We start from the raw sequence: 24,037 nt of genomic DNA, 5'->3' as shown, positions 1-24,037 counted from the left end.
ATTGCTGGGTCTGTTCCTGCTCCTCACTGGGTTGGCCAGGCGGGAAGCTCACTGATGTTTCCCGTCGGGCCAGAAGAACCTCAATTGGGTTTGGGCAGGGGAGGGTTGTCGGGATGGGTTGTGGGGGCTGGAGATGGTGTCCTTGCTCTCTACTCAGTCGTACAGCTCAAAATGATGGCGCGCAGGCTCCAGAGCGGATAAGTGCCCTTGGGGGATTTTAACTGCCCACCCAGCTGCTTTCCGCTGGGAGGGCAGAGTTGATACTACTCTCCTTTCCCCCCCATGTATTTTCAGCGAGCACTGTGCAGGCTGTAACCTGTGCACTGTGACATTGATGAACAGTAGGCTCTGTTCAGTTGGCAAGCAGTCAAGAAACTCTGCACGGTTAAAAACAAATTTCAGCAATATCTCGAGCATTCTCCCCTTTTCCGCTCCTCAGTTTGAATCTTTGCTCTTTTTGATTTATAAAGGGAGTTTGTAAGATGGACTGCAGCAGTATCTAACACAATCTTGCTCTGACATCATCTCCCCCATCCCTGATGCATGGAATAGATCAGAATTTCACCATCTGCATGTCATCAGGCTTCTGAATATTTTCCTTCCCCCCCCCCCCCCCCCATAGAAGACTACTCATGAAAGAAAGATACTCTGAAGGAAGGAGTTAAGACAGCGCCTCCCTTAATTATCAAAGAGCTGTCATTTGCAATGGATTGTACTCATAAATGGCATGACCCTGCTTTCTTTGCTCCCTGTAAGGGCAGGTGGGCCCTGAGTGACAGGAGAACGATGCACCATTTAGTGTGGATGCAGTCATTTCTTGTTTGATATCTTACAGCATTTGTTGAGAATGGATTTTGAAAGGATGCCGAGGGGATGCCTCGTCTGGGCAGATCTCCAAGGCTCTTAGCAGAGATCTAGCTCAGTTAAGTGACCTCTAAATTGACAGCAGTAAATCCAGAAAGTGCTTGCTGCAGCTTAGTCAGTGGAGGATTCTGTGTGCGTACTGTGTTCTACATGTGTATGCCTGCATGTGCCTGTTTGTACACACATATATATTTGTTGCTGGTCTTGAGGCTACATGCGTAACTTCACTCAAGTAAATACGCAGGAGCTGCAAGGATTATATTAACACAGACAACTAAGGAGGGTGGGAATTTCTGGACTCCCCCCATCCCCACAACCAGGCACCCAATACTATTCCAGGACCGACATTACACGATAAACCTTTCCACTGTCAGCTGTAACTCACACTCGCCTCTGAATCGGAAGGTCATGGGACGGAAACCCACTCTGAGAACTTGAACACAAAATCCAGGCTAACACTCTCCAGTGCAGTGCTGAGGGGGTGCTGCACTGTCAGAGGTGCCGTCTATCAGTGGAGATAACAAACCAAGGCCTCGAGTGGATGTGAAAGATCCAATAACATTATTCGAAGAAAACCAGGGAAATTATCCCTGGTGTCTTGGTCAATATTTATCCCTCAACCAACATCACAAAAGTATCAAAAGCTCATTATCACGTTGCTGTTTGTGGGAGCTTGCTATGTGTAAATTGGCTGCCATGTTTCCTACATTACAACAGTTTTAGAAAAAGTACTTTATTGGCTGCAATGCGCTTTGAAAGTCCTGACGTTGTGAAAGGCACTATAGAAATGCAAGACTTTCTATTTATTTTATTGTTAAGATGCAGAGATTTCCTCTATATTTCACTTTTCTCATATTGCATATATTTGAATACTTTGCGAACTGTTCAAGTTGGCCCACGGTCTTATCGTCTTGGAAGGCAGACGACCAATGGCATCTTTTAAGTGAAACCGTTCCCTCACTGTCGCAGGGTCAAGATTCTGGAGCTTCCCAACAGCATTGTGGGTGTACCTACGCCCCAAGGACTGCAGCTGTTCAAGAAGGCAGCTCATTACCACCTTCTCAAGGGCAATTAGGGATGGGTAATAAATACTGGCCTAGCCAGCGACGCCCACATTCCACGAATGAATAAAAAAATTGAGCATTATCCTGTGTAGTAATATATGTAGCTTCCCGTACGCGCAAATGCACCACACTGCGAGCCCGACTGACAATCTTAAATTGGTTGTCAGTGTAATTCTTAGTACACTGAGGGCCCTATTCTTTGCAGACAGAAAGAACATGTACACACATTGTTCCTGTTTCAGCTAAACAAAATAAGTGACAGCCATTCGCTGGTTCATTCCTCAGGGCAATGGTTTAACCAATCAGAGTCAAGCTGCCTGTTTTAAATTTCAAACCATGCTTGGCAGTTAACTGTCAGTCGCCATAAACTGGTGCATTCTTCATGGCAACGCCTCTACCAATCAGAGTCCACTTGCCAACCAATCAGCACTCTCTTTTCTCACAGTATAAATTTGTTGCTTTCCCTTACATTGGTATTCTTGCGAATTGTCCTGATGAGTGCAAGATGAAAAGCTTCGACAAAATGTCTCTGTTTTCAGCAATACTCAAGTGCTGTACTACCGAACGACTAAAAAAAATTGTTGGGAATATTTCAAACAGGCCACCATACAACAGTCCTGTAATGACCTCCTGATGAAATTCCTGTCATTAAAGGTTCTATTGTAAAGGTTCATCTTTATTACAATGCTATGTGAGGGGTAGGGGGTGGGGGGGGTGCAGCTGGATTTCCTCGGGGCTCCTCCTTTGCTGGCGTAAATGGGGCTTCTGCCAAAACTAGGCCAGTGGAGTGGGAAAGGTCCTGAGGAAATTTAACCCCATTGTCTTTCTGAAATGGATTTTCAAAACTATCGGTGCCGTATTTTCAATGGGGCAAAAAAATTATAACATCAAATTGAAGATATTCCAAATTGAAGAGTATTCCACGCTGGAATTGTGAAGCTAGCCTACAGGTATGGGAGTGATTTAACTTTAGGGAATGTTGAGTAGTAGTGCTTGGAACTGCTTAGTTTCTCACTGAGAGTGGCTTCTTGAGTCTCCTCCATTCTGCGTCTCCATGCTTAATGTGCGAGCAGCAGCCATGTTCGAATCTGTGACATTTGGAAGATTGGACATAATGGTGGGAATTTTAACTCCCAATGGTGGGAATTTTATCTTCCAAGACAGGAAAATGGCCTGGTGAGCAACAGGGAGCCAGTTTAACAGCCAGGCTTGCTCACCATTGCTGCTAGCTAATCTCCCAACTGAAATGGCTTACTGGCATCAAATCCCCATTCCCCTTTCACCCCTGTGCCCGCTGACCTACATTGGCTCCTGGTCAAGCAACAACTTGAGTTTAAAATTCTCATCCTTGTTTTCAAATCCCTCCAGGGCCTCGCCCCTCCCTATCTCTGTAATCTCCTCCAGCCCCCACAACCCCCCGAGATCTCTGCGTCCTCTAATTCTGGCCCCTCATTTTAATCGCTCCACCATTGGTGGCCGCGCCTTCAACTGCCAAAGCCCTAAACTCTGGAGTACCCTCCCTACACCTCTCGCTTTCCTCCTTTCAGACACAGCTTAGCATTCCAACCAGTGTGAAGAAGTTCTGCAGCAATCCCACCTGGAATTTTCTCTCTTGTTGGGGTGGGGGGGTGGTGGGGGGTGGAGTGTGTGGGGAGGGTGGGACACGGATTTGTAGGTGTCCTCACGCTGACGCACAAGAGGTGTCCGCACTGTGACACACCATTCAATGTCGGTCCAATCTGATCATCTTACATGCTCAGCGGGACCTGATCGCCAAATGACAGCAACGATACAAGGAAGCTCTCAATTTAAAATCTCCAAGCTGTCCAAAGAAAACGTTGCAGTAAAAATAGCTCCTTGTGGAGGGAGCTGGCAGCGGGGGAAAGGCCACAGACAGAATCAGGCCACTCTCTGTGGTAGTTTTTTTCACACCACAATGAAAATTAAGACATGCTTCTAACATTTACTCCCTTCCCCCCCCCCCCCCCCCCCACCCGCCCCGCCCCCTCTCTGCCCCCAGAATACAATTTATAAAGAAGTGCCCTTTGTACTTTTAATGACTTCTTCATATTCATCAGTGCAGTTTTTTGTAAAGGAGCTTTCTGGTGCGATGGAAAGCATGCTGGTTGCTAACAGAGGTTTGAATGTTTTATGCTCAAAGTGACTTGAGTTTTGTTGCGTGGGTTCTGAGATACTCTGAGTATCAGAGGTTCAGACATATTCTCAGAGTATCAGAGGTTCAGACATATTCTCAGAGTACCAGGGGTTCAGATATATTCTCAGAGTATTAGAGGTTCTGAGATACTCTGAGTATCAGAGGTTCAGACATATTCTCTGAGTATCAGGAGTTCTGAGATACTCTGAGTATCAGAGGTTCAGACATATTCTCTGAGTATCAGGAGTTCTGAGATACTCTGAGTATCGGGTTCTGAGATTCTCAGAGTATCAGGAGTTCAGACATATTCTCAGAGTATCAGGGGTTCTGACATATTCTCTGAGTATCAGAGGTTCAGACATATTCTCAGAGTATCAGGGGTTCTGACATATTCTCAGAGTATCAGAGGTTCTGACATATTCTCAGAGTATCAGAGGTTCTGACATATTCTCAGAGTATCAGGGGTTCTGACATATTCTCAGAGTATCAGGGGTTCTGAGATACTCTGAGTATCAGGGGTTCAGACATATTCTCAGAGTATCAGGGGTTCTGACATATTCTCAGAGTATCAGGGGTTCTGAGATACTCTGAGTATCAGGGGTTCAGACATATTCTCAGAGTATCAGGGGTTCTGACATATTCTCAGAGTATCAGGGGTTCTGACATATTCTCAGAGTATCAGAGGTTCTGACATATTCTCAGAGTATCAGGGGTTCTGACATATTCTCAGAGTATCAGGGGTTCTGAGATACTCTGAGTATCAATCTGCAACAGAAAAAATTCAACAACAAGAGCAGATAATGTTGGTGCAAGTCTGGAGAACTGCTGGCCCTCGCAAAGCATTATCAAGTGCTGGATTTTAACTGCTGACTATATCTAATCTCCATCTGCCCATTTCTCATCGGGAGCATGCTCTGCTAACAGGACGAACCCCCTTGGAAAATGGGGGAAGACAGATGCTGCACAGTCACCAGCTGCTCATCCTCTCACACTGCTCTTCTAACCAAATGAAGTTGAACAAAACGTAACTTGTCCGTGCCCACAGCTCTCATTCCAGAGAAAGGGAATGCACTAGTACGTGCAGGTTGATTCCTTGTTTTCTTAAAAAAAAAGGAAAGCTGAGTATTTCCCATAGTTTTAAGTTTTGTGAAATAAGGTGTAGAATTGAAGGGAGAAAAGCGAGGGACTAAGCAAGACAGGAGAGCACATCAAGCAACAGCAATAACCCACACTTTTATAGTGCCTTTACCATAGTGAAATGTCCCAAGACAATTCACAGGAATGCCATCAAAAAAGTTTGACCCTGAGCAACATCAGAGGATATTAGGGCTTTTTACCAAAGGCATGGAATGACACAGCACAAAGGCTGGCCATTTGAGCCATCGTACCTGTGCTGTATACATGTGGTCAGAGAGCAGTATAACAGGCAGCAGAATCAACACCAGTTTATAACAGAAAGGGGCAGCATAGCGGTGCCTGTTCCCAGTTGCGTTGTGGCAAAGGGGAGGGCAGGCGCCAACCGACAGGGAGAATTACTCTCCGCTCACTGTGCTGTGCCAACCAGCACTGTTGGAGGCCTCACGCAGGTGGCACACGTGCTCTCCAGGAGACCAGGGAAGCTCTTGTGGGTGAAAAAAGAACGACGGCAAACTTAGTGTTGTACATCCCACCGCACATTACAGTATTAGCAAGTTAGTAATCGCCCAGTTTACATTAAATGTTACTTCAGACAAAAAGGAGTGTTGTTTTCCTGTTCGTTTTTTAAAACTTATTGTTGTACTCTAATACTATTCATATTGGAAAATATTCGAGTATGGTAATAATTTTGGCAGTAATATAAACTAAAACAGGAGAGAGAAGCCTAACAACCACATTGTCCTTGTAGGGCTTCCTCAGAAATTATATCAGCCACCTACACAGGTGCCTGGGTGTCTGGCTGGGCTCAGTGCCAGCATATTCTCACCTCTGAGCCAAACTTTGTGAGATTAAGCCCCACACCTGGACTTGAGCACATAGTTAAGGCTGATACCTCGGTGAAAGCTGAAACTGTCAGCCGCCCACCCCCATATTTTGGGTAAATTTCCCCCTCCATCCCCGACACTAAGTTGAAAATGCCTGTTTTTTTTTGGGCGCCTGTGTCTGGCGTGAGCCTCGTACATTTATGCAGATTGGGGGTCCGATTATTTCGCTATCACCCCCATGCCATTCTGTTCAGGACGCCAGCAGGACGGCCGCAGCCACCGGCCCCACAGAAAGTAACTGGTGCGCAGGCCTGCCCTCCTCCAACCCTCAAGTACCATTCTCAAAGCACTGACCACCTGGGACCTTTCCTCCCTGCCAATCCCGCCCTTCCCCCCCCACACCTAACATCACCTGCCAGCCATAGAAATAACTTGGGCCCAATGGGCAACTTTTGGGGCTCCCAACTTCTGCCTCTTCCAACAACAACTTATCAAGCATCCCAAGAGGCTTTACAGGAGCATTATAAAACAAAGTTAGAGACCGAGCCACATACAGAGGTACTGGGGCAGATGGTCAAAAGCTTGGTTAAAGAGGTAGGTTTTAAGGAGTGTCTTAAAGGAAGAAATAAAGGTAGAGAGGTGGAGAGGTGTAGCTGCTGTGTAGAAGGAAGACTTGCATTTATATAGCATCTTTCACAACCTCTGGTCGTCCTCAAGTGCTTTACAATGAAGTGGTTTTGAAGTGTAGTCACTGTTGTAATGTAGAAAACGCATGCAGCCAGGTCCATTTTTGGTGATGTTGGTTGATGGATAAATATTGGCCAGGACACCAGGGAGAATGCCCCTGTTCCTTTTCGGAATAGTGCCGTAAGATCTTTTACGTCCATCTGAGAGGGCAGACAGGGCCTCATTTTAACATCACACCTGGTAAACAACAGCTCTGCCAATGTAGCACTCCCTCAGTGCTACACTGGAGTGTCAGCCTAGACTTGTGCTGAAGTCTGTGGGGTGGGACTTCAACCCACAAAGTATCTGACTCAGAGTCAAGAGTGCTACCAATTGAGCCACAGCTGACACATGTCGTAACCTGCCTAATAAAAGGAAGTGTTAGCAGTAATGGATGTGTGTGTCGGCAGCGTTTTTCATCATGGTGGAGTCATTCAGTTATAGGTGGAAAAATACAAACCCATGCACGCTGAAATAAAAGACAGAAAATACAGGACTGGCACAAACAGCCAGTTTGTGAGAGAATAGGGCAGGCTCACATGGCAGGGCCCACCCTCCCCTCACAATCGCCAACCAGCGATGCCCAAAATCCCATGAACGAATTAAAAAAAAAAGATGATGGCTAATCAGAACAGCCCTAATGAAGGATCCTTCCCACAATATCATCAATCTTTCTCTGTCAGATGCTGACCAAACTCCTGTGTAATGTCAGCCTTTTCTGTATTCTCTTAATGTACACTCCTGGCTGTCATGTGATACTGTTACCCTGAATTGTTGGGATTATAGTAACCTCTTACCTCTTTTACCAAGCACCGTTTCAGCTCTCATTTTTAGTATGTTAGTATAGTCTTCACTTTATTAACACTAAACATGGAGCCTACAGCGCAGAAACAGGCCATTTGGCCCATCTGATCCATGCCAGCATTTATTCTCTGCATGTGCCTCCTCCTACCCCTCTACATCTACCCCTTTCATACTCTGTTGTGTGTTATAATATTGCTGAGTGAGTCTCAACTGTTTAATCTCTGGATCCAACTAGCATTCGCAAGTTGCATGAGCTTCACCATTGCGGATTTAAGCAACTGTCTGATCACTTTCATTAAATTATAGCGAATCCCAACTTTGCAGAATACCTAACTTCTTGTGTCATAATTTTAAGATCAATCTTTGACAGTATTTTAAGGAAGATAAGGCTGTGATATCTGACCCCACAGAGAAACATAAACTGCTTGAAACTGGTAATCATTTCTTGACTCAAAGTTGTTGCTTTACGATTGGAGAAGCAGTCTATTATCAGTTATGCCATCTGTCTTTGGTGTCACACTCACTGTGTTAACAGCCTGGGTTCTAAACATAACTTGCTCCAGGTGTGTGTCTGCTACAAGTGGTTCTTTTTAGATTTGAATAGATTAATGGGGCTCCCACAAATACCAGGCGTAAATTATACATTGTTAAATGTCCAATGCTGCAGCACTGAGCACTCCAGACCAAAGCATCTTGGCCTCAGTATTGTGCTTTGCAGTGAGATTTGTTGACCTCAAACCAGTGCAGGGATTAAAATCATTAAATTGCCTGTAGTATCTTGGGGCTGAGGGGACAGGAGATGAGCTAAGGTGTTCCACTTACGAGTGAGTGACTCCCAGTGATTTCGAGACTGGGCTTGATTGTGACCTCCAGCTCCTTTATGGGGTAGCCTCCTGACTGCCACTATCCGGGTTCAGACGACGCAAGCCGAATACGGAGCTGGAAGGCCATTCAGCCCATCTTTGCTCACCTACCAGAAACTAAAACAACTTGTATTTATATAGCGCCTTTAACTTAGTAAAGAAAAAATGGCAAAGTCACTTCACAGGAACGTTGGGCTGGATTTTCAGTCCGGGGTTGGGAACCCGACGGCTGGATCATTTGTGGGTCCCAACCCCCGCCGTGGATGCAATTTATAAAGGGAAAGGCCCTAATTTGCGCGGAGGCAAGTTTGGCGCCCAATGACGGCCAATGGGAGGAGGCAGGAACTAGTTCTGGAGGGCGCTTTTAAAAGGCAAATGGCAACCAATGGCTTGCTGTTGCCGGGAGAAATGGAGCAGGCAGGAGAGCAGTCCACACAAGTGCCCAAGCACTCACTCACTCATGTACTCAAGCCACTCTGCTGAAGCAATAGTGACCTTGTGCTACTGCATGAGCACCTCAGTTTGATAGTCCTTTTTTATACAAGAGTTTTCAGCAGCAGTCTAAGTCAATAATAGCTCCCTGCTGTGCACTAACTCTCCAGCCTGTTAACAAGCTCATCGACAAGCAAGTGACTTTGAGGTGTGCGGGTTACCAGCTCCCCCTTCCCCTCACCCGGCCCTCCCTTTAAAAATTCCGGAATGTCACGGAGGCATCGGAATACTGACTCGTCATTTTCTGATCATGCCCCGCACCCGATCTCGCCCCCTGGGCGACTGAGTATCCAGCCGGTTATAAAACACTTGGTTATTAAAGCAAAATACTGCGGATGCTGGAAATCTGAAATAAAAACAAGAAATGCTGGAACCACTCAGCAGGTCTGGCAGCATCTGTGGAAAGAGAAGCAGAGTTAGCGTTTCGGGTCAGTGACCTTTCTTCGGAACTCATATTATATAAAACATTTGGTGCCCAGCCAAAAAAGGAGATATTAGGGCAATCACCAAAAGCTTGGTCAAGGAAGAGCGTCTTAAAGGAGGAAAGAGACATAGAGAGGCGAGGAGGTTTAGGGAGGGAATTCCAGAGCTTAGGGCCTTGGTGGCTGCAGGCATCGCTGCCAATCAATGATGGAGCGATTAAAATCGGGAATGCACAAGAGGCCAGAAGGAGCACAGCTTGTAGGATTGGAGGAGATTCCGGAGATAGGGAGGGCGAGGCCATGGAGGGATTTGAAAACAGGGATAAGAATTTTAAAATCGAAGTGTTGGTTCATCGGGAACCAGTGTAGGTCAGCGAGCACAGGGGTGATGGGTGAAGGCGACTTGGTGTTGATGAACCCACTGCCCTTCCACCATTGCATCCAGCAAGATCTTGAAAGGCTCTGAGCTTTTCACCTGTAGTATCCTACTCGGAAGCCTATAATAAGTGTTGATTATTCTTTGCGTGATAAAATTTTTCCTGACTTTATTTGTCTTCTAATCATTTGAGCCTAAGCTTTTATCCTACAGCTTTGGTTTCGGCTATGATGAATGGCTGCTTGGGGTATTCAGGGCTGTTAGCTAGGTAGAGAGGGAACTAACCCACCCCCTACTGATTCAAGGTTTGAATTGACTCCCATCGATCTCACTCGTGCAGTTTCTTTGTGTTTGCATTCTACCCCACAAGAAGCAGTGGTTACTCCTGCTTTCAAACGTCTGCTGTTGTACAGGTACTGTGAGCTCACGTTTCCAGGTTTCCCTTTGTGAACACATGCAGCATCCTCAGGAGGTTGTTTCCGTGTGTGATCGGTACAATTTTTGCCTCGTACGCAGTTTCCGTGAGGAAAAATAGATTGATTCAGGATCCAAGGAAATGGGGGGAAATTTGGCCATGACTAGGGAACTCTGCAAATGCGTTTACATTTCTGTATATAAGTGCGTGTGAGTCCATGTGTTGGTACATAATATATACCAGATCTCCTGTCGCGCTGCTCCTGGCTGTTGTTTTATAAGAGTAGGCTTGCTATAGTATATAATGCACTGTGAGTTACTCTGCTAAAGTGAAGTTGTGTTTCGTTAAGGCGAGCGTGTCTAAACAATGTGCAGTACACCCAGGGCCTGGCAATCCGGACCAAGAAACTCACTCCTGTTTGATCTTGTATTTATTGCTTGTTTGTCCTGCGCCAATTGTTGGGGCCCAGGATGTTGGTAAGAGCCACTCTTGGTACTGTTGCCCCACTGCCCACATCACTGAAATGGATTGTCTGGTCAGCTCATTGCCACATTGCTGTGTGTGAGAGCTTTCTGTGCGGAAATTGGCTGCCGCGATTTATACGATGGTGACCACACTTCAAAAGTACTTCATTTGGCCGTAAAGCACTTTGGGACGACCTGGGGTCGTGAAAGGTACTATATAAATGCAAGTCAGTCGTACCTGGTTTAGTACCCTGAATCAGGAGCACCTTATCTGCAGGTTTAGATACCTGCCAATTAATGGGATCACAGATTTAAACTTTCTGGGCAGGTTGAGTGAGTTCCAGTGAGCCTTGCAGACCACATATAAAGACAAAAAAGCTTGGATACCCCTGCATTGAGGCCAGTGGGTTTAATTGTTACATAAATATAAGCTCAGCTAGATTAGAGTTTAACTGTTAATTGTCAGGCAATTTTGCAGGCTGGAATGTGCTGGCCAGTTTCATGCTGCACCTTGGAAGCTCCCCCGGCATTTTAAGAACGTTTTTCATTTGTAACCAGGTTTGATACCTGGAGTATGATGTCTGTGTGCATGCTAGACATAACAATTATATATTTGAAAAAATGCATGCCTAGCATGTGCAGACATACACCTCAGATATTACACTGCCTTCCAGATGCAAAACAATCTCAAAATGCTGGGCCCTTTGAAACTGCATTGGTGACTTACAGCTGACCAAAGCCTAGTGCAATTTGCACAATGATGAAACAACAATGAAATTCTTACTGAGTGGAGTAAATAAGACTATTTATCAATGGTGGAGCAATTAAAATCGAGAATGCTCGAGAGCTCAGAATTAGGGCAGCACAGAGATCTTTCCCGTCCAGGAGGAGCTGGCGCCTTCGAGGAGGGGACGGGAAGGGGTCTCCACTGCATTCTGAGTATAGATGGGGTGGGGAGAGGGGGGGAAAGAGGTCAGCTCTGTGTTATGGTGTACTATGTGCAGGGCTGGCAGCCTTGTAAAAATGATGCCAACACCTGCTCTGGTATCAGGTGACACCAATGCCGTACCCGCCGCGTGATTTGGCGGTGGGTGTGGCCGCCATCAATATGTTAAGTGGCTGCCCGCTGTCACGGCAGTGTGGCTCCCGTGTGGGGTGGCCGTCATTTTCTGTACCTCGATGGGCAGGGACAATAAAATCTAACCTGATGTCTGCATGATGGCGGGGTGGGGGGGTGTGGGGGGAAGCCAGCCAGTGATGCAGGTCAGTATCAGGGAGCAGATCGGAATTGGGCTGGAATCACAGAAGAAGCAAAGAATGATACAGCAGCACAAAATAAGGCCATTCAGCCCAATGTGCTTGCGCTGCCTGTTTGTTAGAGCGATCCAATTCATCCCACTCTCCTGCTGTTTCTGTGTAACCCTGCAAATGTTTCTCCCTTCAAGTATTTAAACATTTACGAACCTCTCTTACCAACCTCCAGGACCAAAAGCTAGGTCTAAGTGTTTGACACTGGGCTGTTTGCATCACCCCTTCGCATCCTAGGAGCTGAGTGTAAAAGGGTTCCGCTAAACAAGCTAAATGAGACAGACCAGAAGTGACAGAAATGCATGAGATGACCAGAGAACCTTTAACAGGAAGTGTATGTGTGTGAGGCACAATATTTTTAATTTAGTGAAATCTGTCACCCTTCACATGTCACATTTTGCATGAAACACCAGCAAATGACACTGTACATTGAAAAAAAATGGCGGGGGTGGGGGTGGTGGGGAAAGCTGAAGTAGGTTACAATTTACCTTGAGGTGCACATCACAGCAGTTTAGACTGAAATTGGCCTCAGGATGTAGCTATTCATACTATTTAGACCACATGACCTTAAAGGGATAGGTGAGGTTAAACACGGCTCTATTTTAGAAGCAGAATAATACATTGTGTAGAACGCTGCTGTCATTGTAAAACAACCTGGAGAAATCTATTCTTAATTGTTGGTCAGTTTAATTTATTTAGTCATGCTCCTTTAAATCTCCAATTTCTTTTTCCTCTTTTTCTATCACCTTGCAGTGAACCTCATGCCCCCGACACCCTCCCCACTGCTATTAGTAGTTTGGGGACCTGCCGCATGATGCCAAGCATCAGGGAACATTCCTGTGCTTTTACCAACCCCTTTAGTTTTAAAGATTATTTCCTACGCTGAGTGTAGGAGTCCAATTATCTCAAACACTTTCTTTCTATGGTATGAACTAATAAAGCCAACACAAACTGGGTTAAGAGTTTAAAATAACCTGAGTGAGCCAAATTTAGAGCTCCCGGGTTTTAAAAAAAAAAATATCTGATTCAAGCAGAACTTTGTCACTGTTCAGACTTGTTCTGGTTTCAGGCCTGTACGCCGATGGTGAAATATCAGCCCTGGGCCTTGTCGCTGCTGCTGATGACGAGTAACAGATGCAGCGTTGTTAACATCTACCCAAGGGCTGGTCGGGGCTCCGGGAATTCCCACAGACCTAATCGTGTCCATCTGTGGCAGGACTGTTTAAAAAAAAATGTCTATTGTGGGGTTTGGCAAGGTCAGCATTAGGCTAAGGCTGGAACTCTGATTTTTCCCAGTGTTCTGCCTTTTCCTGTGCACAATTCACACTACATCTCCTCGAATCGCTCACCTATCAAAGCAGAAAAGATAAATGTGTGACGACTGCAGTCTAATTTTCATCATATGATGTAACTTTGTTAAAGAATTCCTTTCAAACAAGGTGAGATAACTGCCCTGTGGAGTATTACACGTGACTGACTCCAAACAGGGTTAGAAATCTATACGTCTGTCTTTTTAAATGTCGTCTAGCCATGATGAGATCAATTCCATTTTTCTCTCTAAAGACTTGTTAATAGGCACAAGATCATGCATGGTAATTGTATTGAAGATAAGAGATTCAAGCTTTTGAAGACAATTATTTAACAGTTATCTTATCAGAAACCTCCTTTTTTGAAAGGATTTGTGTTGTGCATTTTATTCGCCTTGAAAGCATCCTTTCTGTAAGAACCACACACACACAAAAGAACCTAAGTTTCTGACTATATGTGTTCAGAATTCACAGCAGGGAGGTTTACCAGCAGTTCAGACCTGTTCAAACAAGCAGGAGTCTTGTGGCCTGGCAGTTGGGAAACATTGAGTGAGTGGAAGCCTCGTCACTTTTCATGTTTCACTTCTAGGGTGGGGTCACGCTGGAATGAGCCTCTTTCCAACTTTGAGATGGAGAGACAGTTCTGCGACACAGGCCGCTTTCTTGCTATTCTCTTCCTCCTGCTTGCTAACCCATGCACCGTGATTTAAACCTGAACTACTGCATGGGCGGCAGATGAAATTCCCGGTAAATTATTGAACAATTGCCCCTCCCGACCCCAACAAAATAACAATGTTCTTTCCATGTTTATTATAAGTTTTTAATATCCATAACTTCGAGGCACTGTTCGTAACTGTGCAGTAAGACAAGGTAGCACTCCCGTTGCAAATTAGCTGCGTTTATAGGGGAAATTGAACATTTTGCAGGTGGAACAACTGGGATAATTGAGTCCAGCAGGAGGCTGACTCTCCCTGGTGCCTCCCGAGATTCCTCATCACTCACAGTGACTAGTGCCTTCTCAGCTGGTTGTCTCATTCCAAGACCAGTTGTAAAGTGACTCTCGGTTTTTCCTCATTGTAACGGTGGGATCTCTCTGTCTGATTGTGCAGACTAAGAGCATTACCTACGCACTGGAGTAGCCCAGTCCGCTAGCTGCAGAGGTCTTCAATATGTGTATTATTCAGTCTGAAAGCAAAGAGACGAGATTTAAGAAGATTTGATGTATATTGAGCCCAGGGATTAGCCTGTTAATGTTCATTATCCGACTGTGTGTTTCTTTCTCCGCTCCTTCAAATTGTCTCAGATGATAAAAGAGCCTTTTATGTTCACGACTTTATATAGGGCCCGATTTGAACACATTCAAAACCCAGCCACTTGCACAGTGTTACAATCGGGCCCATACATTCAGCTAATGAGATTCTCAAAAGTGGCCCAAATAGGTACAGGTGCATCGGGAACACAAGATAGAATCTTGTCTCAAGTAGCTTTAACCTGGGGCTGGATTTTACCAAGCCCTCGACGACGGACTCCGTGGTGGTGGTGAGGGGAGGGGAGTTGAGTTGGGGGCAAAAGCTGGTGCCGGCAGTGATCCACCATGGGCGCCACTGCTGGGAGGGCCCGGCCCGATCCTCCCAGTGGCGGCCCCCCCCCCCCCCAGCCCCTGGGTGACGAGACCTGGTTTTCAGTATGTAAATTAATGACATACATACATTTAAATGAACTTACCTTCAATCTGCCGGGCCCACTGCAGTCTTTGGCGCAGCAGTCGGCACTCCCGCGCTTTCAATTCCTCATCCAGGGAAAGCCGGCGTGACGCTGGTGGGGAGGGGGGAGGAGGTAAGATTTTCTCTGCTGGGGGGCGGAGGGAGACAGGGGTCAAATAAACATAATGGGCTTGGGGATGGTGGAAGGTGTAAACTTTAAACTTTGTGCAGTCTGGCGGGGGGTGGGGGGGGGGAAGGTCAGGTAAGTGTTTCGGGGGGGGGGGGGTGGTGGTGAAAGGGCAAATAGTTAATGTCATTGTTATTGGGGGCTGGGAAAGGGGCGTTAGAAATTTATTTTATGTATCTTTAAAAATTCAAATTGACGGGAGGGCTGGCTGCCCTTTAAAAATGGCTCCAACGCCTGCGCACAGGCAGCTGATGCTATTGCTGGGGACGGCCGGTCTGCCCCCTCCACGAGATTGGGAAGAGGGGGGAGGTGGGCTGCCCCGGCTATTTAAATGAGCTGTTGTGCGTGAGGTAGCGGTGGCTCTTTGGCGTGCAGCCCACGCATGTGGGTCGCCATATTTTGAGCTCACCGCTGAGTTCAGCTGTGGACTCTTAAAATCCAACCCCACCAAGTGGGGGTATAGCCTGCACATCTATCTCTCTACCGATTCGGCTGCAATTGGTTTCAGTAACCATGGTGCCATGAGGTGTGATCTGTGTGGCAACTAATAGAGCGCTGATAATGTTCGATTTAACCATGGTCTGTGCTGAGGGAGGGAAACTGGAGAGTAGGCACCCTCGACTGCTGCTGTGGGCATCTTCACAGCAAGCTCTAGTGTGGCATTGCTGAGGGCCCGGGGAGCGGATTGTTAGCCGCCTTTCTCAGTCAGGAGACAAAGGGTGTGTCTGTTTTTTAATATCAGTCACGTAAGTTATAGACGATTCTGTTCTGTCTCCCCAGGTTCCCACCTCATGCTCTTATCTTCTAACACCAAGAGTATGGAGAAATGACTGTCTTTTTTTTCCCTCTCTGAGAATAAGCAATCCACCACAACAAGTTTAACCCTCCAATGGCTTCTGGTAAAAATGACAGCCCCCCTCCTCGATTAAATGATACGTTGTCTCAAGTGATGGACAGCCTGTAGTCATAAGCCCTCCGAGCCAGGTATGAGTGCAATACTGAGGGAGTGCTACATTGTCATAGGGTCCCATCTTCCAGGCCCCCCACCTGCCTGTTCAGGTGAAGTTATAAAATCCTATGACACTACTCAGTGTGGAGCAGGGGTATTTTTGCTGATGTCCTGGCCAACATGTGTGCCTCAGTAAACATCACCAAAAAGCAGATTAACTGTCCACAGCAGTGACAATCCTTCAATAACCAAATCGTTGGTTGTAAAGCATTTTGCAATGTCCCGAGAAGGTGCAAGGCGCTATATTAATGCAAGTTTGTACCTTTTCCCCCTAACATGAATGTTTCTGAACCCTATGACTATTTTATTTTGGGTTTTTTTTTCTCTCTCTTCCTTCTGAGCACTGGGAGTTGGGAGTCCACAGATGCTGGAAGTCATGCAGAACCTCGGGATGGTGATGTTAACAGGCTATTTAAGTAGCGTGGTGGCGGGAGGAGTGGGGACAGCGCGGAGCATCAAATCCGAGCCTTTTGTCATTTTCCAGTGGGGTAACTGCTTAGTAATTGAGACTGGGATCTGTGACTCATTTGCCACATCCCAGGCTGCTTGTAAAATCCTCACCACTTGCTCTTGCCTGCAGTTGGCACAAAGTTAGGGGCCAGGCCTTATTTGGTTTTGCAACTCAGTAAATATCACATGCTCCATTTTGTCTGATGAGCCATTAGAGGGAGCAGACTATATTTCCTTCATGGTTAAGAGTAATGCTTTGTTCAGTAATGTAGGATGAGCTGGCCAGAGGCAAATTGTTCCTCATGTCTCCTGTTCAGTGATTCCAGCTGCTGCAAGGGAACATGAGGCAGCGAAACAGCAAGAGCCCAATCCGAAAATAAAATCGCTCATCCCTCAAGTTCTGGGTGGACGTGGCCGCTGTGTCCTTTTAAATCAGTCACAATAATTCAACTTCAGTGTCCAGCTCAGGCAAGGAAAAGGTTTCATATTGGGGCTAACAACCTGCAGTAATTCGATGAGGAAAGGCAATGACACAGAGGAGACATGTGTTAAGATTTAGATATGATTTTTGTTTAATATTCTGGACCTTTTGTCCTCATCAGAGTTCAAACCTGAATGATGTGAACCAGGACAGGGGTTCAGCTATTCTCCTGCACAGATACTGAGTATTCATCCCTTAAGTAGCAAAATCCTTGGATTCAACAGTTTTAGTTCGAGTGATGGTACAACAAAACTACTGCCTACAAGAAGGAGGAAGAGAGCTTGCATTAATGTAGTGGCTTACACCATCCACAGGGTATCCTAAAGTGCGTTAGAACCAATGAGTGATTTTTTGAAGTGCAGGGATGTTTTTATATAGGCGACCAAATTGCACACAGCAAGACCCCATAAGTAGCAAATGACTGACATATATTGAATGGCAGGCTCAAGGGCCCGAATCGCCCAATTCATATGTTCGTATGTAAACAGCCAGTATGATCAGCTTCCTCGAGCAGACCAAGTGAAATCGTACTATTGTAATTGTTTTAAACAATCCCGTCGAACAGTTTTAAGACCCACCTTGGAAGCTTCTTAAGTCAGCAAATGGATGTCTGTGATATGGAGAGCTCATGAGGGAAGGAAAAAGAAACCCCTTTTTGATAAATAGCTTATTTTGTGTCATCCAGTTAAACGGCGGCGGAGCCTAAATGGGATCTGTGCAGGAGAGTGGATCAGTTTGCACTTTGAGAAGGCCAGTAGCATGTTTGTAACCAGTACTTGTAGCTATATTGGGATTGCCATGCCCGATATTTAGACAGCATCAGTCCTTCACATGACGGCAAAGCCATTTAACAGCTTAGTAAATACAGTTTGCTCCAAGAATCTCTGTGAGTAGACAGCCCTGTCTCTTTATCATTACATCTCTACAGTTAGATTGCATCTATTGTCTCCTTTCCCTTGGGATTTAGCCACTCAGTACTTATTCTGCATTTTCCATCTTGTCTTTACAGTGGGGGACAATGGCTGTGAAGAAAACGGCGGTGTGGGTCAGACATCTCATGCTAAACTGACAACATTGGTCGATGGGAGTGAAAACCAGGAGGAAGATGATAATATCGAGTCTAAAACTCATAAGGAAAATGGAGGTAATTTGTAACTTGAGACAGTGAGGGATTTTCTTTTCATCACTGAAGAAATTGGGCATTGGACCACTTTTTAATTTTTCTGTAGTGGGTTTGCCAGCCATTAATAGTGGTTCACACCCATTGCAGCATCCCCAGTGCCTCAGTGGGGGTTACTGCTTTTGATCTTTTTAGACTTAGATTTAAGGTTTTGGGCAAGAGATGCAGGGGGGAATGTGAGGAAGAACTTTTTCCACACAGTGAATGGTAATGACCTGGAACTCGCTGCCTCTGAGGTTGGTGGAAGCAGAGATGATCAGTGATTTCAAAAGGAAATTGATAGGCACTTGAGAGAAATACACTTGCAGGGCTATGGGGATAGAGTGGGGGAGTGGGACTGACTGGATTGCTCGACAGAGACCCAGCATAGACCTGATGGGCTGAATGGCCTCCTTCTGTGCCGTAATGACTCTATGACTTTTAGGTGGTACATTACACCATTCATTGTGGCACTGATCCTTACAGAGCAGGAAGATCACAGGTTTGATCCTCGGTCTGTGAGCTGGGCCTCAGCCATAACTGTGATAGAAGTGTGGCAGTCACGTTAGGCTTCCCATTTCCAATCACAAGCCAGCAACCCCCAACTGGAAGGTAGAAACGTCTTGACGTTGTACAAGGACAGTTTCAAGCCTGCTTGTGATGCCCTCCACAGTCAAATAGCTAGCGGATACTCATTATGCAGGTTCACCTGTGAAGAACGGACAAGGCACTTGGAATCAGATAGTGCTCATTGACTCATTGGCCGCATTATACGCGGCGGTGCATTTACATGGCCGGGGCAGACTGCCCACCCCCACTGATGGGGTGGGGGGGGGCGCTCTGGCAATGGCATAAGGCGCCATTGCGTAGGCACCACCGCCATTTTTAAAGGGCTTCAAGCCCTTCCGTTGCATTTGAATTTTTAAAGTTCTTTACGTGATAAAATTAAAATAAAATATGGAGTAAAAGATTTAAGCCCCTCTCCCACCCCCCATGAATAAGCAATTTATTAATTGCCCTCTCACCCCCACCCCAAAAAAAACTTACCTTGCGATCCCGACCTTCCCCCTTCCAAAGTCTAATAACCTCAACTGCTTCCCCCCATCCCCTCCACCAATCGCAATAGTTTTCCCCGCTCCCCACCCCCACCCTGAAAACTTACCTGCTCCCCCCTCCCAACCGATGTGCCGCCTCGGATCTCCTACCGCAGATCCGAAGGCGTGGGACTCCCGGCAACCTACCTGGATATCGCAGCGGGGCGGCCGACGAGAGCAGGTAGGTCATTAATTCATTAATTTACATTAATTTAAATATTTAGATCCTGCTCTTGTCGTCGAGCAGTGGGGGGGGGGGGTTGCCACCAGGCCTCGCCGCTGCTAGTAATATGGGGCGGGGCTTTCCCGGCGTCAAAACCCTTGGCGGGCCTCTCCCAGAGGCAGTTTTCACCCCCCCCCCCCCCAACCCCGCCATGACCCCCGATGTAGGGAGACCCAGTAAAATTTATCCCATTGAGTCAGCATCCTCGGGAGAGTAGGGGGAACAAATAACCAAAGAATTCGACACCACAACAAAAGCAAAATACTGCAGATGCTGAAAACCTTCTCAACATTCACTCCCTTCATCACAGATGCACAGTGGCAGCAGTGTGTACCATCCACAAGATGCACTGCAGCAACTCGCCACGCCTCCTTCGACAGCGCCTTCCAAACCCACGACCTCTACCGCCGAGAAGGACAAGGGCAGCAGACACATGGGAACATCACCACCTGCAAGTTCCCCTCCAAGCCTCACACCATCCTGACTTGGAACTATATCGCTGTTCCTTCTCTGTTACTGGGTCAAAATCCTGGAACTCCCTTCCTAACAGCACTGTGGGTGTACCAGCACCCCAATGACTGCAGCGGTTCAAGAAGGCAGCTCACCACCACCTTCTCAAGGGCAATTAGGGATGGGCAACGAATGCTGGCCTTGCCAGTGATGCCCACATCCCATGAACGAATAAATAAAAATCTGAAATAAAAACAGAAGATGCTGGAAACACTTAGCAGGTCTGGCAGCTTCTGAGGAGAGAGAAACAGTTAACGTTTCAGGTCACTGATTTATTTTAGAGATACAGCACTGAAACAGGCCCTTCGGCCCACCGAGTCTGTGCCGGCCATCAACCACCCATTTATACTAATCCTACATTAATCCCATATTCCCTACCACATCCCCACCATTCTCCTACCACCTACCTACACTAGGGGCAATTTACAATGGCCAATTTACCTATCAACCTGCAAGTCTTTGGCTGGGAGGAAACCAGAGCACCCGGCAGAAACCCACACGGTCACAAGGAGAACTTGCAAACTTCGCACAGGCAGTACCCAGAACTGAACCCGGGTCGCTGGAGCTGTGGTGCTAACCACTGACTTGGTTTCTCTCCATGGATGCTACCTAACCTGCTGAGTATTTTCAGCATTTTCCGATTTTATATTCTATAAGAAAGCCTTAGAACAGTCTTTGTGTTTATTAACTGAAGATATCATTGGTTTTAGTGTGTTTGGAGGCCATTTATCCCCCGTCATCCCATCAGAATTCAGCACACTGTTTGTGACATTGCACATATATTTGATGTTGAGAAATATAAAAAAATTTTCAACAATGAAGAAGTTCCACTTAGGGCGAAGATTTGCTTGTAAACTCGATCTTTCTATTAGGATATGGCTACAATTGGAGTACTGAGGAAATATTCTCCCTTTATGAGTGTTGGAAAACATACTAGTCTGTACATACGGGTGACAAATTTAATCTTCCCATTAGCTTGCCTATCAGGAGCCTCAAGTTTGAAAAGTGCTTGATCCTTGTGACCAAATCTAATAACAGCTCACAGGTCAGTTCCTGATTTGGAAAACATCATTTCCTTTGTCCTCTTAATATTTTTGTATTGATTTTGAACTTGCCTCTACAGTACCACACCATATGCTTTACATTTTCTATGGTTTTGTGTAGTCCATTGCCCAGTTAAAGGAAGATTTAAGGAAATGCTCCATTTCAGTTTACAATGATGTCATTATATGGCATCCAATATAATTGACAAACGGCCTTACACGCCCAAAGTAAACGCACATCACTGCTCGCAAACACACAAAGCTAATGTCAGATCAGAATGGCAGTACAAAAGCACTATAAGAAAGATCACACTTTTTTAAAAAATGTATTCTTGGGATGCAAGGCCAGCATTTATTGCCCATCTCTAATCACCTTTGAGTAGGTGGTGGTGAGCTGCTGATAGCTGAGTGGCTGAGAGTCAACCATATTGCTTTGGGTCTGGAATCCCATGTAGGACAGATTGGGTATGGACGGCAGATTTCCTCCCCTGAAGGACATTCGTGAATCAGATGGGTTTTGTGGTAGTTTCATAATCATTATTAATGAGACTAGCATTTTATTCTAGATTTATTAATTAATGCAATTTAAATTCCCCCAGCTGTCTTGGTGGATTTGAACACATGTCTCTGGAGTGCTCATCCAGACCTCTGAATTACAAGTCCACGAACACACCCATTATGCTACCGTGCCCCATACCAATATGATTCTTGTGCAGCACTCTTAATTTATCACCATGCATTTACTGTCACCACTAGCACCACCAGTGACGGACTGTAACCATTGACACTTAGCCTTGGTGTTATACAGATCAAAATGTTCTGTCCAGACACAATCCATGTGTGGAAGGGCAGAATCTGTAATTGTACGACTGGAAGTTTTTGTTGACAGTGTAAATAAACATGGTACCAAAAAATGTCACCGTTGCATCTTGCAGAAATCCAGGTATCAATGCAGGATTGGATTTTGATCACATCACATGTACACAGCACTGATGGACCAGCCATCAGGAGCGTGTGTGTTTGACCCTGAGGGTTAACTTGCTTCTGACCTGCCTCTTTTGGCTCCTCTCTGTGACTGGGATTGGTATGCATGGAATCGTGGTCACCTACTTACAGCCACTACCCAGACCCGGGCACTCTGTGGCACAGTGCGTCAGTGTGCCAACGTGCCATACTGCTGGTGTTGGGAAACTGTATGTGAAGGTGTCTGTCCGTTTAAAGACTGTTTGAAATGTGCCGCGGACATCCTACAGCTAAGTGTGTTGTACTCCAGCAGAAAGAGAGACCGAGGTGATCACGACCACCCAGGGGACAGCAGTGATTTTGCCAAACAATCCCGAAAGCGACGACTTGTCTTCCGTAAAGTCCATGATGTCCACGGTGATGAATGTGGGAAACCTCAGTGGGGAGGCAGGAGACCCTCCAAATAACAAAAGCCCCTTGAAGTCTTCTTCTTTAACGCGAACTGGAAAAATCAAGCAGGTAGGCGTTGAGGAAAAAGCTGAAACCGGGGGACTCCCCAAAAGTTGCCGCTTTGTTGCTTGTATGGACCCTCCTTTAACCCTTTATTCACCCTAGGGATTTATTAACCATCGATATGATTTCCCCATCTCAGCTGTGTCTCAGAGGCTACCATTTTTGCTGTGAGTCAGAAGGTTGTGGGCTGAAGTCTCTGAAATGGGATGCAGGCTGACATTCCAGTGCAGTACTGAAGGAGTGCTACACTGTCGGAGGTGCCGTTTTTTGGATAAGATATGAAACTGAGGCCCCATCTGCCCTGTCGGGTGGATGTCAAAGATCCTGTGACATTATTTCGAAGAAGAGCAGGGGAGTTATCACCTGTGGCCTGTTCAATATTTATCAGTATCATTAACATTGACCAACATCACTTTTAAAAAAAAAAACAGATTATGTGATTAACGTGTTGTTATTTGTGGGATCTTGCTGTGTGCAATTTTGGCTGCCGTGTTTCCTACATTACAACAGCGACTACACCTCAAAAGTACTTCATTGGCTGTAAGGCGCTTTGGGACATCCTGAGGTCGTGAAAGGTGCTATATAAATGTAAGTTTTCATTCTTTCTCGTCAAAATAATGGTTTGACTTGTGCTTCTTGCTTCCTTAAATGCATCTGCCTTTGTTTCATTAGGTTACTCGCAACCCCCTCCTACCCAATTGGGGAAAACCTGCACATCAAACTTTGAGAAAGCTCATGTCCGACTTTTATTTCGTGAGCCTCTGGTTATTCACATCCCAGTAGATGAGTCCATGTACGGACCTGGCAAATCCAGCCTCCCACAGCCGATCCAAAACCTGAATCAAGGCTTGTTGCCATTGGCAGCCTGAGCAAGGCAACTTGAGGGGAACATGGATTCTATTATCATGAGTCTCTATGGTGCGTTTCAAGCGCCCATGAGGATAAAAACCCTGCTGTAGATTACTGCCCAACTTTTTCCTTGAGGGGAGAATCAAGACATAAATTCCCTGAGTTCATCCCAAGCCCTTAATAAATTCACCTCAATATTCCTGCAACTCATGAACAATAAGAATCCAATCTGTTCCTCAGTACACTGCTCTTAAATATTCGCTCTGGTAAGCAGAGCGAGGGTCTTGTATTCGGGATTGTGATTATACAATCACGTAACTCAATGGCGGTAACAATATTTCTCAACTATTTCGGGGAGTTTTAACATGGGTGAGTGGGCGGGATTGAATAGAGTTGGAGTCTTAAATGGCCAAAGAAAGGGAAGTGTGTTGGGAAGAAGGCTCCAACCCATTGAATTCTGGTTTTTACTCAGTAGAGAGAATGGGCGGGCAGTCAACACACGAGAGGCGGGGTTGACACCTTAAATATGAGCGAAATACAGGAGCCGCAGTGAGGTGAGGACAAAGTTGAGTACTTTTACAGCACTCATTATGGGTCAGGGCAAGCAGGAATACTTCCTCCCAACCCAAGCT

General features: G+C 46.0%; 1 protein-coding gene across 11 annotated transcripts in view; it reads left to right on the top strand.

Moving 5' to 3' along the window:
* The window catches only part of rreb1a (ras responsive element binding protein 1a), a 262,748-nt gene that overhangs the window by 128,877 nt on the left and 109,834 nt on the right, over positions 1-24,037 (top strand). For 8 of the 11 annotated variants that reach the window (XM_068054447.1, XM_068054446.1, XM_068054448.1 and 5 more), the window contains 2 exons: positions 18,061-18,195; positions 22,354-22,562. In XM_068054447.1, coding sequence (XP_067910548.1) covers positions 18,061-18,195; positions 22,354-22,562 — 344 coding nt within the window. Of the gene's footprint in view, positions 1-18,060; positions 18,196-21,026; positions 21,083-22,353; positions 22,563-22,588; positions 23,145-24,037 lie in introns of those variants that run through there. The other 3 variants (XM_068054445.1, XM_068054454.1, XM_068054455.1) reach the window with 3 other exon arrangements.

The sequence above is a fragment of the Heterodontus francisci genome, chromosome 2 (assembly GCF_036365525.1).
Source record: "Heterodontus francisci isolate sHetFra1 chromosome 2, sHetFra1.hap1, whole genome shotgun sequence".
In the NCBI taxonomy this organism is placed as follows: Eukaryota; Metazoa; Chordata; class Chondrichthyes; order Heterodontiformes; family Heterodontidae; genus Heterodontus; species Heterodontus francisci.
Note: the sequence above shows the minus strand (reverse complement) of the source record. Positions and strands in the feature narration are given on the sequence as shown.